Below are 16,345 nucleotides of genomic sequence, written 5' to 3'. Positions count from 1 at the left end.
CCGTCGAAAGTTTCAACGGAAAATATATCCGTTAGAAAATTCTGTCTCAATTTGCAACGGAAATTAAAAAATATTCCGTTGAAATTTTTGACGAAATTATTTCTCGTTGAAAAATTCCGTCGAAAATTGCAACAGAAAAAATATTCGTGAAAAAATTCCGTTGTAAAGTTCAACGGAATTTATCTACAATTCCGTCTATAATACCAACGAAAAATTATTCTGTCAAAAGTTCCGTTTCAATTTCCAACGGATTTAACTATAATTCCGTTGAAAATTTCAACGGGAAAAATTTCCACCCAAAGAAATATCACGCGGAGAAAAAGTTCCGTAACAGTTTGCAACGGAATTTATGTATAACTCCGTCGAAAATTTCAACGGAATTAAATTCCGTTGCAAATTCTTAACCGTTTACAACGGAATGTACATAGAATTCCGTCGAAAATAATATTTGTAATTTTTTAAAAAACATTAAATTCATATGGATTTTAATTCAACAAACATTAAATTCGGAATGCTAACGTAAATATTGACGTCATTTTGAAAACTGCCTACGTGATTTGGAGTCGATTTTCTCAACCAACAGAATAAGCAACAAAAATAAGCAACATAAACAACTTGTTTTATTTTTAAAAAAACACTACAATTACATACAATCTAAATGAAAAAAAAAATCTAAATTTTAATTAAAAGAGAATTTACCTAAATATGAAAAATGCTTCTAACAATTAAATATTCTCTGAAAATTATTATAATAATATTCTCTAACAATTAAATGCTTCATGACAAATTAATAATGTATTAACAAGATAACTTAAGTTCAAATGAAGTCTACAGAAAATACATGAAACAGAAGAAAAATGCTAACTAAAGGCTGATGTCTTAACACTTGCGCTAGCCACCAAAATATGCACTGTTTGTTTGTCATGAAGGATCTGCAATAGAAAAAAATTATAGGTAAAATAATTTCACACTTCACTCTACTTCAAGACCAATTCAATATCCACATCAAACAGAACAACAGAGGTAAAAATTCTAAGAAATGCGTGTGAAGAAAGTAAACCTAATCAAGTGATCAAGGAAAACACAGAAAACTGACCATAATCATTTTGAACATCATTTAGGCATAGCCATTTGATTCCTCCCGTCCATCAACAACTTCCCCAATCTACAGGTAATCATAAATTGTTACTAGAAGATAACCTTGTAATATCATTTACATTTGGCACTGCAACTTGGGATTTGATTGAGGAAAAAGAATTATATTGCAACTTGTAATATCTAAAAAGATAATTGAACGGTTATATAAGAAAGAAAATCGTTTGCATAATAAATGAGAATCCGATCCTACAATGAAAAATGTAAAAAACACACTAACTAATATGTCATATGAAGACGTGTCACTCCAGTAGTGTTCTTTTTTCTTCCATGATGAATTTATTTCCAGATCTTTTTTGTCCTTAAGCAAAGATGCAAACAATGTAGTCAAACATAGACAAAAAAATGGAAAAATTAGCACAAGAGAAAGAGATGATAAATAATACCTGAAGTATCGTAAAAGGCTGGAATTTGCAAGGCATTCTATAAACTGGCCTTACAACCAAAGGGTACCCATGAAGGATATCAAAGCTCGTGTCAAGCCTACAAATACAGTTACAGCCAAATTTTAAAAAAAAATAGCTCTTAACCTCAAAGACAAATAACTGATAACCTCAAAAAAAAAAAAAAAACCTCATAACCTCAAAGCCTAAAATGAAAGAGTTTTTCTTTGTTCCTGAGCTTAGTTTTTATAAAGAGAAAAGAGTTTCCCACCATTCAATAAAAATACAATAGAAAGGTTATAATTTTTTCATTGAAGTTTTGTAAATGAGTTATTATATAGAATTATGAACTGCAATTTTTCACAGACAAGGCATACCTGCTATTGGATGAAATAAAACTTCAATAAGTAATGATCTCATGGAAATGAAAATTAAAAATTAGTTAGAAGACAAAAAAAAAACTTGATACCTGCTATTGTCATTTTACATCTATTAGTTAGATGACAAAAAAATTTAGTTAGAAGACAAAACAAAAACCAAAACTAGTCTAGACCAAAATGTCATTTGCCTGCAGATTTTACATCAACTTTAAATTTAACATAAACATTTTAATTATTTTGTATAATATAATTTGAAGATTTTAAGACTTATATATTATTTTAATTTTCATATATGTATTCAGTATCTATTACCATTGTTTTATAATGTATCTATTTTCATATTTTAACAGATAAGAATTTAAGACTTCTACTCAAGTAGAATATAAGTTAACAGAGCATGTAGCCATACATAAGGCAATCTTTCCAACTAGAGCAAGCACACACCGACCAAATATCAAACAATTTGAGGGCAAAATGAGATAGAACATAACAAAAAGCAAGATGGTTCAAATATAAAAGGAAAGGCATAGCACTTCCAGGTTCCAATCAATAAATAATGTAGTTAAACAATATGTGCCTATCCAACAAGATTGTCACTGAAAATTTCATATTTCTTAAAACAGCTTTGAAATGAGTAAGAGCTACAAACATTGTTAGGTTCAGTTATTGTTCATTTGGTTTAGTTAATTAATGTTCAGTTATTGCTTAGGCTTACGTACATATATGTATATGACATAAAAAATATATACCTTATACAATTACTCACCATTCACTGGCCCCCCACTAGCTGCCTTGAAAAGATATGCTACCTAACAAGAAGAAATAAATAATTAGTATACTTCACATATATAACATAAGCATAAAAAAGTCCAATTGAAGGAACCATACTCTGATAACTTGTAGATGTGCTCTAATCTTTCTCAATATTTGCATTCTCAGTTGGTTTTGCTTTGGAAAAAAAATGTTAAAAAAATAGTGAAACAAAAATGTTTAAAAAAATAGTGATAAAAAAATAGTGATATGAAAACATTGCTTACGTACAAAAATTCCAACGTACCATCAATTACCCAAATTACCATACATAACAAAAAGTGCAATATATATTCAAACTAACATCAAAACATCATAAATTGATTAGCAGTACTAAATCAAGTCTATATCACACATACAAATGAATAACAATGTTAAAGGCACTAGGTGTGAAAAAGTGACATCTGTAACCACACAAAAAATTCTGATATCAATCCTCATCAATCCTCCCTATGATCATCACCAAGTTGTTCATCTTCATTGTTAGGGTCTTGGGTTGCTGCTAGTGTCTCGTCGCTATCCACCTGATACTGAGATTCTAAGCAACTAGGACTATACAACATTGTTTGCGGGATCCTGCGCTCATATCATGCATCTCTCGCATTTGCCTTTGCATTACTTCTATTGTGGTCTCAGAGCGTGCAAGCCGGCTCTCAGATTGTGCAAGCTAAACCTTAATAGATGTATTCTCATTAGTTAGTTGTGTAACCACCTCGCGCATCCTATGAGTTTCTTGTTGTGAGACTCCAAAAGGTGTTGTGTTGGATAGACGTGATTTTTTGTAAGCTCCTGCTTCAGATCCTAATCCATAAATCCTTCCTTTCTTGTCTGGCCCTCCAACTGCCTCCACATATAGGTCAATATCTGAAGCTGAACCACTACCTTCCTCCCCTGATGTGGCCTGAATCTGCCTTTCTTCCCTCATCCTTGTGTAAGTTTCCTACAAAGTATGCACAATAAATAAAACTAAATTGTTACTATCAATCCCAAACACAGTACATAAAAAACAAACAAGTTGTTTACACGCAATATCAATCCCAAACACCGTACATAAAAAACAAACAACTGTATTCTTGTGTTCATGTTAATTTTTTTTTTTATTGGTTCTTTGTCGAAATTATTGTTATAGATTAATTTTTGTTATTAAAGCATACACTAAAAAATTGGTTAGACGCTAGTATCTTCCTTCACTATTCTATATATATCATTTGTACTTTTGATTTTTGTCATTTCTAAATTTTAATTATACTATGTGGTATTCTATGAAAGTGCTTGTGACTATCAAATATCAAGGTGTCTGTGAAATAAAGCTCCAAAGACACTTCATTTCACGTTAGACTATATATATATATAGTCTAACATGCAAACTGACATGTACCCAACAAATTCATTTTTGTTGACACCACAACACGTGAATGAAGTGAATGAAATGGAAAGGTGATTAGAAAAGTAATAAAAACAACAAATGGGTGCTCATATGTTTACTTAGTCATTTACTTTCATTGTTGTTTTATTTAATTTTAAATCATTTTTTTTTCTACCTTAGCTATTGCTTTAATGTTCATTTTTTACTAAAAGAAAATATAAACTGTGTAAAGAAAAAACTTTCTTACTTAATTCTTTTCCATTCTTTCCTATGATTTTTTTTATTTAATCAATCTGTCATGTGTTTATTTCATAAATATTTTGTTTCTAAATTTTATTTTACTTGATTATTTTGTTTGTTAGTTTTTTATATTTATATCTTAATTTTTTGTGTAAGTTCTATTTTATTTACACAAAGGTAATTCAAGCGTCAACAAAATAACAATATATAATTCCAAATTGAACTTCTGGCACGCCAACCCCACCAAGCAAAAGAGAATACAACAATCAGTAATGTATTATGAGATTTAGATGTGTACACACCGCTCATTACTAAAACTGTTTTCCTATTCTATTATATTCACACCGCTCATTCAAACAAAGAGAGGACATGAGAGTTCAATTTTGCCACTAATTTACATAAGTGTTTAAATAATTTTTAATATATTTTTATATACATAGTAATCTTACTATATATCAACCCCGATGAAACAAAATCACCCACAAATAAGGACGCTTCACCTTTGGTATCTTTTACAACCATGCTATAGAAAATTGACAATCTTTCAGTGACCCAATAAAATATTTGCATGGCTCTAAACATACCTTTTCCCTCAAAGACTTTTAGTTGCCTTGGCTTTTGTAATATATCAATCATGGACGCTTATTTCCTTAATCAACATGGGAATAAGACTTTTACATATGTACAATATAAGAATATATAAAGGAAAGTGAAAACACTCAAATGAACCTTACTTCAAAAGTAAAATCCTAAATTAGTCTCCTTTAACCGAATTTTGATTTTTAATTAACTATTTATTTTGAAGGATTTGAAATATAAACAAATAAAGAATTAGAATGACATTGCTATGGCTATTAATTATTATGGATCCAGGAAGATCTGAAATGCTTATAAAGCAATTGTATCTCATATTATATGCTCGCATGAGTCTATGAAAGAGGTGTCACAATGGGTGACAGACATATAAAAACTATTTTTTATTTACTGAGGCAACTCATTGACAAAAAACTAATGGCCATCAACAGTGTCATATATTAGTGTAAGTAAAAATAATAACAAAATACAAAAGCATATATATTAAGAAGATTTCAATTGTACTTACGGCTATTCGCATTGCCTTATTATGTATCCAATTTTGGGGTTCTTGGGTGAATTGATGAGTTTGCTTGTATAACTCCCAATTTTCCTCACCCGGTGGTGTCTTCCCAGCCGCTATCTGTATGAAATAGTACAAAAATCAAATTTTGTGTCAGTCTACTCTAATAATTAAAACAATAATTAATAATAATAAATATAGAATAAGATAACACAAATGTACTTACAATCCGCCTTTTATGCTCGGCATATGATATTGATCCTCCAGCATGTGAAGGTCCAGTGCATGCAGATCTATTTTTCTTATTGATTTCAGACTTTCTTTTCCAAGCTTCGTTATTATTCCAATATTCCTGCAATTGTTCAAGTTGTTCTTCTGCAATCCACGATGCATCCCCTTTTCCTTCTCTTAGGCAATGCATGTGATTCTTAATGAGATCAATTGCCTTTGTCCTAAATGCTTTTTCATATCTTTTTTTATCATCAGGCAAGCATTTATATTTCTTCTGCAATGTCAAAAGTGGATAAAATTTTAGTACGGTTAATATGAAACATGTCAAAAATGTATAAATTAAAATATAAAGAGGAGATACTATAATGTAATTTAGGGTCAATTTACCATGAATTCCTTATACCAATGTTTTTTAACTTCGGGGGGCACACTCCTATAAGTTGGCCATGCGCCATCATAATTCCGTTTTATGATTTCAGTTATATTGCGAATGACGTGGTTGGAATGAAACCTAAAACAATTTGTGATACATAAGTCATTATGTCATTATTCGATTATAAACATAAAACATACCATAGTAGTTTTAACGTTATCAATAATATATACAATGTGTCAATAAGAAGAAAACTTACGTCCCTCCATCCGGGGTGGGATGAACCCATACTCGACCATCTGCGGGATCTTTCTTCCCCCAATCTGGAATAAATCCTTCAGGTACTGGACCTGATGTTGGATCTAAGTCCTCCTGCTAAATCAAGTAGTTAAGTTATTTGGTAAATTGCCCAATATATTAAATAAACAAGGAAGTGCAAACAAATAAAATTAGATAACGTATCAAGTGAGGCCACTTATACTTGGTAAGATGACAAACCTCATTGGTTTCTTCAGGAGAAGCTACATTATGCTGCTGGGGGGTAACTGCTAATTAAGTAGTTAAAATAATTGGTAATTTGCACAATATATAACCCAAACATTAAATTGCATACAAATAAAATTACATAATAGATCAGTGAAAAGATTTATACTTAGTAAGATCACAAACCTCATTATCTTCTTGAAGAGAAGCTATGTTTGTCTCTGGGGTATGAAATCATATCGAAGGTACTGGTTGTCCAATAGGCGACGGCGTCGCTTCTTGCGAAGAAGATGATGAACTGTCTTGTCTTCTGCCTTGGACAGACAATCTACCAAAACAATTTGCAGAACCACGACCCGTGGATCCATAAAGGGAAAATCCCCTCTGACCCACCCGTCCACGTATCGGGTCAGGAGATGCCATCTAATTCGAAATAAATCACAATAATGTATTTAGATTATTTATTGGATGTCATAAAACAAAGAAACATTGTGAGTGAGTAAGTAAAATATAGGATATTGAGAAAAGAAAAGGTATACAATAATTACGCCAAAAAGACTAATATATCAAAACAAAGTTAAATACATTAACTTCATGCATCACATCAAAACCTACAACAATATCATCAACTAGTACATGTTCTATGAAAGAAAATAACAAATTGCCTAGTGGAAACCATATGTCTTGTGCTATAGCAGCAACCAAAATACTATGATTATATTATATATTCTCCTCATCAGTTTCATAATCGTCAAGTTCCGACTCAGGCGATGATAATATTTCTTGTTCATCTTCCTCCGTTTCATCATTATCTACCAAATGTATCGGGATTGTCTCCAATTCAGTCATAGTGTCAACAAGATTTTGATGTATGTCATCATCGGCGATGTGAACATGCACATCCACAATGGCATCTTCTTGGTAAGGTTCATCAATGCTCTGAGTTTCTTTAACCCTTGTCACCGGGATAATGTTCCGTGCTTTGGTCTTGATAACCCCTATCCATTCTTGTTGACGACCAGGATAAGTTGTGTAATAAACTTGTTCGGCTTGTTGAGCAAATATAAATGGGTCATATCTGTTATATTTTCTGGACTTGTTCACTTCAACATTGCCATACCGATCTTTACGTGTGCCTTGAGGGCTAGGATCAAACCATTCACATTTAAAAAGAAGTAACTTTGTGTGGCCCTGCCCAAGGTAGTCCAGCTGAATAATATCTATTAATACCCCATAGTAATCAACTTCTAAACTTTCCAACTGGGATCCTCGAACACAAACTCCATAATTTGTTGTAGCCATCCCTTGATTTGATGATTTCGTGGCAAACTTGTAGCCATTTATTATATACTTTGGATAACGGGTGACCATCTGGCTTGGCCCCCAAGCTAAACTCCACACAACATCTTGAAGAGCATTGCAATTGAGTTTGATCTACATTGAGTATTAAAACACAACTTAATATTGGGTGGCAACACAAAATACATTTATCTCGTAGGTTTTGAATGTATACCTTTCTAGAAAACCAGTCTGGAAACTCTGTAGTTGTTTTATGGTCAAGCTGTGTATCTGTTATCAGAGGGTTTTGCTGTCGTTCTAAGTTGTAGAACATCCTGGCATGAAAATCAACATCGTCAATGAAACCCTGACTATAAGTTTTGTAATTATGGACAGTGCATTATATTATATACTTACTCTAAGTATGGAACAACTTCGCTGCAGTTTAGAAGAGTATATAATATTGCTGTCTTCCTATCAATGGAGTTAAGAGTTGTTTGTGATTTCCTTCCGATGGAGCGTCCAGGATAATTGAAAATTGATTTTTGTATGCAGGCACCTTCAGTAGTGCCACAACCATGATCATTTCGAGGGACTCGTGTCCTTCTCGTCAGGAACTCTGGTGGATAATAATAAGATGCAAATGTAGACATCTCCTCAAGCAGATACTTCTCAGCAATCGAGCCTTCAACATGATTTGTATTCCCAATCTTTTGCTTTGTGGTCCGAATAAATCTGAATTTCATGCATGTTATAATTAATTTTATAAGCATTATGTAACTATAAATCTGTATGTACATGGCATTTACCTTTCAAATGGATACATCCATCGATATTGAACCGGACCACCTACTCTTACTTCGTATGCCAGATGTATGGGCAAGTGCTCCATTGAGTCAAAGAAACTAGGTGGGAAAAACATCTCCAACTTGCATAGCATTATTGGTACACTCACCTCCATCTCTTGCAATTTGGTAACACTCAATTCAGATGCACATATGTCTCGAAAATATACACCTAACTCAATAAGTGCATTCCAAATATGCTTGGGTAAGGCCTTGAAGGCCCATGGTAGCAATCTCTGGAAGAAAACATGGCAATCGTGACTCTTCATGCCAAACAATTTAGCCTCTCTCATATCAACACATCTAGACATCTTTGAAGCATATCCATCTGGGAATTTAAGGTCCTTGATCCACTGTAATAACTCAGTTTTTTGTTCTTTGTTTAATGTGTATTGAGCCTTGGGTTTACTTACCCTTCCATTTGGTTGGACCAATAAATGGAGAACAGATCGGTTGCAGTGATTTTCAAGATCCTTTCTTGCATTATAAGTGTCCTTCGTCTTGCCCTTTGTATCCATCATTGTGTACAATATATTAAGAAAGACATTTCTCTCAATGTGCATGACATCAAGATTATGTCTCAATAACTGATCTTTCCAATACGGCAACTCCCAAAATATACTTCGCTTTGTCATATGATGGGATTGTCCATATTCTTCATCGGGAACAAAGTTTGCATTTTCCTCCGCACTCATTAAGTTTCTAACTCTTTGCCATACTTCTTCACCGCTAAGTCTTATTGGTATATTTGATGTTTCAACCCTGCCCTTTGTGAATGCATGCTTGTTTTTCCTGTATGGGTGACTTAATGGCAAGAATTGACGATGACAATCAAACCATGATACTTTATGACTGTGTTGCAAACTGAACCCTTTACATTTATCCATACAAATCGGACAAGCAAGTTTCCCCATCGTCTGCCATCCGGACAACATACCATATGCGGGAAAGTCATTAATTGTCCACATCAACGCAGCCCTCATAATTAAATTCTGCTTTAAAGAAACATCATATGTTAGGACCCCACAAGTCCATAACATTTTTAATTCATCTATCAGGGGTCTTAGATAAACATCAATGTTGCGCTTTGGGTTTGAAGGCCCAGGGATAATACATGATAAGAACAAGAACTCTCTTCTCATGCACATCCATGGTGGTAGATTATATGGAGTAATAATAACTGGCCAACAAGAATATGTCCTCCCAGTCATCTCAAAAGGAGCAAACCCGTCTGAACATAAACCAATGCGCACATTACGGGGATCCTGGGCAAAATCATTATTTTTTTCATCAAAGTGCAACCACGCTTCAGCATCTGATGGATGGGTCAAGGAATTAATATTTCTCTCATGCTCTCGATGCCATCTCATTTGACTAGCTGTCTGCTCTGAAGAGTACAATCTTTGAAGCCTAGGTACTAGAGGAAAATACCACATCTTCTTCAATGGTTTTGCTTTAACCTTTCCATCTTTCATCACATCTGTATACCGATCTTCTTTACAAAATTTGCATGTATTGAGTTGTGCATATTCTTTATAAAACAACATGCACCCATTACGGCAGCAGTGTATCTTCTCTCCTCCAAGGCCGAGGTTCTTCACCGATTTTTTGGCGTTGTAGAAATCCTTTGGCATGGAATGGCCTGGCGGCAAAACATCTCCAACAAACTTCATCCATTGATTAAAGCACCCCTCTGTCATCCGATAATCTGTTTTTAAGCTTAGGGCTGTTAGACAAGCAGATAGGGTAGTGTGTGTCTCACAGCCATCCCACAGTGGACGTTGGGAAGCTTGAAGCATATTGAAAAATTGTGAAGCCTCGGGATTAGGATCTTCAGCCATCAAAGGTTGATTTTCCTCTGTGTAAACCTCTAGGTGTGCCCCTAAATTTGGACCTGCAGCATCCATGACCAACTGCTCATAATGGTCGTAGTTATGTCGTTGTCCGCTACTGCCATAATAAGAATGCCTATCAACCAATGGGGGATGCTTCGAATGACTTTCTCCATGACTCGTCCAGCAATAGTAATCAGGCATAAAGCCGTACTTACACAGATGCACCCTCAACGTGTCCGGATTATGGAATTCCTTACACTTGCACTTTCTACAAGGACACCGCAACTTATGTGCTGAGATTCTTTTATGTTCTAGAGCGAAGCTTATGAACCTCTCAATTCCCTGTTGAAATTGTATAGTGATTGACCTTGACTCATCTATGCGGGTGTACATCCAATTCCTATCATTTGAACCTTCCATAGGGTTTAATGTGCTGCAAGGAAAATCAAATTAATTATCAGCAAAGGGTTACGTTAGTGTTTGTGTTAGGGTTTCTTTGTTTAATTCATAGGTGTAAGGATTATGTGTTACGTTTAGGGATGGGGGTTTGTGTCTTATGGTTAGGGTTTTGGGGTAAGGACTTGTGTTTAAGGATGAGGGTTATATCATAACTAAATCATAAACCTATATAAAGTAAGCCCTGCATTGGTGGCAAATGGCATTTATATTCAAAAAATTTAACAATATTGTGCCAATAAATTTTGCATAACCTTATCCACGAAATTTCTAATATCAAACGAATAAACCAAAATACTCTTTCATGGATAGCTGTGATTCAGTTATAGAGATGCAAACCCTTTGCATGCCAAAGTTGAAGTATTTCTGAAGCAACTCATTCAAAGTACAACTACCTACTAAATCTATGGAAGGGGGAAATGGCATCATGTATCGGGGAAACAGCATTTATGAAAGTGTGTGACACGGGTATCAAACTTTACCACTTCTAAATCCAATCTTAGCCGTGCAGAAATTTTAAAGAAACCTTACACCAAGCTAATCCTCCAAGGCAACAAAGAAGCTTAATTTTATTAATAACAACTCCTGCAAACATCAAAGTTCAATAACTAAATAGTTTTAACAGTCAATGTTTAAATATAATGATTGAAAATGTGTCTCAAATTATTATTCTAAATATTAGGCCAATTAATAAAAGGATTTATTTGTTAATTGTCAAAAATCAAATAATATTATTTTTTACATATTTAAAATTTTAAATTAATTGTCGAAATGAAAATTACACTAGCTATTTATAAAACGTTGTGGATAGTAAATTAAAAATAAATGTAAGTTGGAAAAAATTGTCTTCATCCCAAGAACAACCCATAGTTTACAAGTTATTTAATAAAATTAGTCATGTTATTTATCACAGACCCATAAGCCCATATGAAAATTCCAACCTATATAGTATATTGACATGCAAATATAAATTATCGAAAAATTAAATAATTTTGTAAGTATTTGTAGTATTATTTTTTGATAAAAACATAACAGGTATGTTTTTTCCAAACATGTAGTTAAAAGTGCAACTACGTATGATAATTCCAACCTATATAGTATATGGACAGGTTAGATAAATTATGGAAAAAATAAATAATATTGTAAGTATTTGTAGTATTATTTTTTAATATAAACATAACAGGTATGTTTTTTCCAAAGAACTAGTTAAAAGTTCAAGCCCATATGAAAAATCCAACCTCAATAGTATATTGACAGGTTAGATAAATTATCCAAAAAATAAATAAGTTTGTAAGTATTTGTAGTATTATTTTTTAATAAAAACATAACAGGAATGTTTTTTCCAGCAATATTAAAAGTTCAAAATTAAAATTAGTATAAGTAAAAAAAATAATAGTTTGGCTTAATTTTATTATAAATTATTCATATATATTTAGACTTAGACGTCAAACATTAAGCTCAACAATAATAAATATAAAGATCAACATAGGAATTAAGCAACACATACCTGGATAAAAAAAGTTCAAATAACACTGAGTTGAGGGTGCAGCCAATGGCACTATCAGTCAGACACAAATACTGCAAGAAATGTAAAATGCAATCAGGTACAGAATGTATATAAAGTGTGATTGCTCTCTTAGTTGGTCAACCAAAAACAATAATTGCTGAATCCTTAACAAACTTTGACAAAAACTACAACAGAATTACATTTTATATATTTGGGAGTCTTCAAAATTTAATAAGATGAACTTAGAATTTTAAAAGACTTATGAACAGTTAACTAAACATTACAAATAATTTCGCGCATTGATGTTCTCAAAAGATGAAATTGAATAAATTAATTAATATATTAGTCAAAATTTAAATGATGTATAAATAGGTTCCAAAATTAGATGAGTTATATCATTTTATTCAGACTTCATGGCAGTTGAATACAAAGAATAGACTTTAGTTCAAGACACATGATGAGCTTAACACCAATAAAATACAAAAATCCCAACACCAATATTAATTTATTTAGTCTTCATGTCAGTTGGATACAGAGAATAGACTATATTGCAGGCCTAGAGAAGGGATATACTGAGTTGGGACTCGATTTGCAGGCCTATTTGATAAAGGGGATTTCTTCCTTTGGAAAGTGATGACTCAAAAAATTACTTTGTTACTTGAAATAGCTTCCTATTTGACACAGAGTAAAATGCATTGACCCTGTTCAGTAATGATATGCACGAAGGCTAGGCTTCTTGTAGTTCCTTTTCCTATTCATTCACTCTCAAAATCTACACATTTGAGACACTCAATGTCCAAGTCTGGGCCTTATCCCATTGTCTAATTTTTTATTCATTTCACGTGTGGCAACACAAAGATGACTCATAAAGACAAAGACCCCTAACTTTACTCATCTTTATCTCTCCTTGCCCCCACTTTTCTATATTTACCCTCTCTTCAAAACATCTCTCTTACCTGGTTCTATATACCCTCTCTCTCTTCAAAAATAAAATAAAATCGCACAATGCTCTGTTCAGTTATTCCAAACACACGCACATACGTCTCCAACAACTTTCAACAAGCTGAATCCAACACTGTACGGGAATTTATGCGCAAGAAAGGAATAACAAACATAACTAAGTCAACTAAGGAAATAAGAGATTTACCTGGGACCGATTTCGAGCTAAGAAACATGATTTCAAAAGTCTTTGCGAATGACATGGTTGAAATGTGAATTGAGATGTGAAAGTAAAAGTGAAATGGTTCCAATGTCTGTGGCAGTGAATGCAAAAATGAGTGTGAATTGTGAAATTGAAAAGTTAACTAGGGTTTGGATTTTTCATTTGAAAAGCCGCTCAATATTTTAGCAAAATAATTTAAGATGTTTAAATTTACGCAGAATTATTTGTATCATATTTTCATTAGAATATTTTAATATTAAATAATAAGAAATTTAATAAAAAATTAAATTATTTAATTTTTTTATATTAAACATTTCAAATTATTTTTATATTAATTCTAGCAATATATTAGAATTAAATAATTTGACATGTTTAATATAAAAATACTAAAAGTACTGTTGATTGAAAGCTATAAATATTTTTTTGTCCAAAGATTAATCTTGATTTACCATTCAAATTACGTAAAATTGACCGAAAGTAAATATTATGGACGTGCGCAAAGAGCTGAAAGGACTGAAATGATACTTGTGTAATACTTATTAATCCAAATTTCATTCGACAACTATTCTCAAAACTTGAAAGAAAATGTTATTTGGCAAAACTTAAAAGCACGTTATCCTTCTGCCAATGCAGAAAAGGGGTGAAAAAAAAAAGAATAGAATACAAACAAAAAAACCAAGAGACTATTTCCTCCAAAATTAAAAGCAGCAACTCCATGGAAATCTTGGACTTTGGCTGGCCCCATTCTTTTATGGCCTTGGTTGCAACATATTTTCCTAGTCTTGGTACCTCTATCACCACCATATCTTGTGTTGCATCCAAAGAAGGTGCCATATAAGTGCAAACATCGGGGTTCTCTTTTAAGATCTTCTGTTAAGTACACGTATCTCCTCTTGATCATAGACTTGTCACCTGAAAATAGTTATAAAAATTAAAAATAAAAATAAATGCATGCCACTTAGATCTTCCACGGTGTAAAAAAAGTATACAACTTGGAAAATAAAAAAATTATAAAAATAAATGCAACCCAAGCAAGCCAGGAGTAAAAAAATAAAAATAAAAATTATACCTTAGCTTCATTATGGCAATGCCTACAGTCAAATAATAATTAGTTGCAATTTGTATCTTCATTATGGCAATGCCTACAGTCAAATATTCATGACGTCCTCTCGATTTGTTCAATTTCTCGTTGTCGATGAATTTAACTTTGTCTTCTTTCTTCCAGCAAGAAGCTCATGATCGACCCCAATGGTGAGTCTCTCATTTCCTTATCCTGTATCTCTGCTTTGTTCAATATCTTATTGTCGATGAAATTAACCCTAAATCTTAAGACATAAATTTTGACTGTTACCACCGAAATTTGAGGTGCCGTCAAAGTCTCTATATTCCTTCATCTCTCATTTTTTAAATTTCACTGCGTTGCCATCATCTCGATCTCCTTCCATCCCCCAACGCTGCGACGCGTCCTAGGGAAAGCATCGAAATGTCCCATTTCGGGACCCCAACCCCCAAAGGCAGTCGCCCCAACTACCCCCGTTTGACATACCTGACACCACCATGGGCATCACTGCTATCATAACAGCGCCTGTCACGCCCCACAACATCTGCTATCAGGAGCGGACCCCAAGAAGGGTTAACCCCCTCCTCACCAACCCGTTGGAGGCTCATACAACCTCCCTATAAATAGCCCCCTTGGGCACACCAAGGGGATCTAATGTATCGTTATTCTGCCCATTTACTTTGAGTCATACTATTGCTTACTTATCCATTGTTGATTGCTTGTTATACTGGGCAAAGTACCTCTTAGCCTGGTTTGTACCTGTGCTAAGGGTATTATCCATACAGTGACTCATCCCTGAAGGGAACATAGTGGGCTTATAGATCCCTACGGTACATTGGCGTCGTCTGTGCGATGTGGGAACCTATAAACTTCTATTCCCACTCTCCTACCAAAGATCCAGAAGACACATTTCAGACTCTGATAATTAGACATGGTTGTCACGACCAGAAGGGCGGAACAAGCAGAGCCGTCACCCCTGACGGTCACGTGCAAACAGTATATCCCAACTCCCCGCCATCCATGCACTCAGCCCCAGTTGAACGAGCCTCGCCACTGCCAGTAGCCGACGACAGAGTAACACAGTTTAACCATCGTGCACCTGTGCGTGAAATGCAAGGGGAAAACATAATCCCAAACCAACCCCCACCGCCGGGAGTTCATTTCGGAATCCCATTCCCTACCACTGCTCCATTAGCCATCCCACTCACCCATCGTCCACAACCAGTTCGAAGCCAGCCAGTCGCTATGCACAATGACCATTGAATCCCTATGGTCGCCCTGTACCCCCTGGGCCTTACACTCACAACGTTGCTGCTCCCTTCCCTCAGCCGTACCTTGCTGGTTTTCCTTTCCACGGTTACGCTATGTAGCCTCATAACGTGGCCATCCCACAACCCCAAGGGTTTATCAAAATCCAGGTCAACCACCATACGGCGTCAATCGGGCCTTGCACCACGCCCCAGCTCTCTCTTATTCGGTTGAGGCTCCACATATGCCCCACCCACAACCGAACCAGCGTGCTCGCAACCCTGATGTAAGGATAACAACCGCTCATACGTCAGGACGCAACAAACCGCTGACCGATAACTTGCGGTTAACCCCCATACCCCTTGGTTTCAAAGGCCCATCCAACATTCCCACATATATTGGCGACACAGACCCTTTTGAGTGGGTCCAGAAGTTTG

The 16,345-nt window shown here is 34.4% G+C and overlaps 1 protein-coding gene and 1 long non-coding RNA gene across 4 annotated transcripts; both read right to left on the bottom strand.

The window, feature by feature from the left end:
* Positions 1-784: 784 nt before the first annotated feature.
* Positions 785-5,550, bottom strand: LOC133293823 (uncharacterized). Of its 3 annotated transcripts, XR_009749118.1 has the most exons (6): positions 5,437-5,550; positions 2,807-3,668; positions 2,685-2,727; positions 1,542-1,638; positions 1,097-1,165; positions 785-932 (listed from the first exon to the last, which is right to left on the bottom strand). It is a non-coding gene; the product is annotated as an uncharacterized LOC133293823 (long non-coding RNA). The 3 variants fall into 3 exon arrangements; XR_009749119.1 differs by lacking the exon at positions 5,437-5,550 and having other exon boundaries at positions 2,668-2,727; positions 2,807-3,859; XR_009749117.1 differs by lacking the exon at positions 5,437-5,550 and having other exon boundaries at positions 2,807-3,859.
* Positions 5,551-7,237: 1,687 nt separating this feature from the next.
* On the bottom strand, positions 7,238-16,090 carry LOC133293820 (uncharacterized). Its single transcript, XM_061492422.1, has 6 exons — positions 15,869-16,090; positions 12,439-12,509; positions 8,605-10,908; positions 8,213-8,530; positions 8,031-8,130; positions 7,238-7,951 (listed from the first exon to the last, which is right to left on the bottom strand). The coding sequence occupies exons 1-6, from the start codon at positions 16,088-16,090 to the stop codon at positions 7,238-7,240; spliced, it is 3,729 nt and encodes a 1,242-aa protein (XP_061348406.1).
* Positions 16,091-16,345: the final 255 nt, after the last annotated feature.

Source organism: Gastrolobium bilobum, unplaced genomic scaffold (assembly GCF_033153095.1).
Source record: "Gastrolobium bilobum isolate Gb01-03AN ecotype WA unplaced genomic scaffold, APGP_CSIRO_Gbil_v1 utg95638, whole genome shotgun sequence".
Taxonomy (NCBI): domain Eukaryota; kingdom Viridiplantae; phylum Streptophyta; class Magnoliopsida; order Fabales; family Fabaceae; genus Gastrolobium; species Gastrolobium bilobum.
The sequence above is the reverse complement of the archived record's forward strand: the minus strand, read 5'-3'. Positions and strand labels throughout refer to the sequence as shown.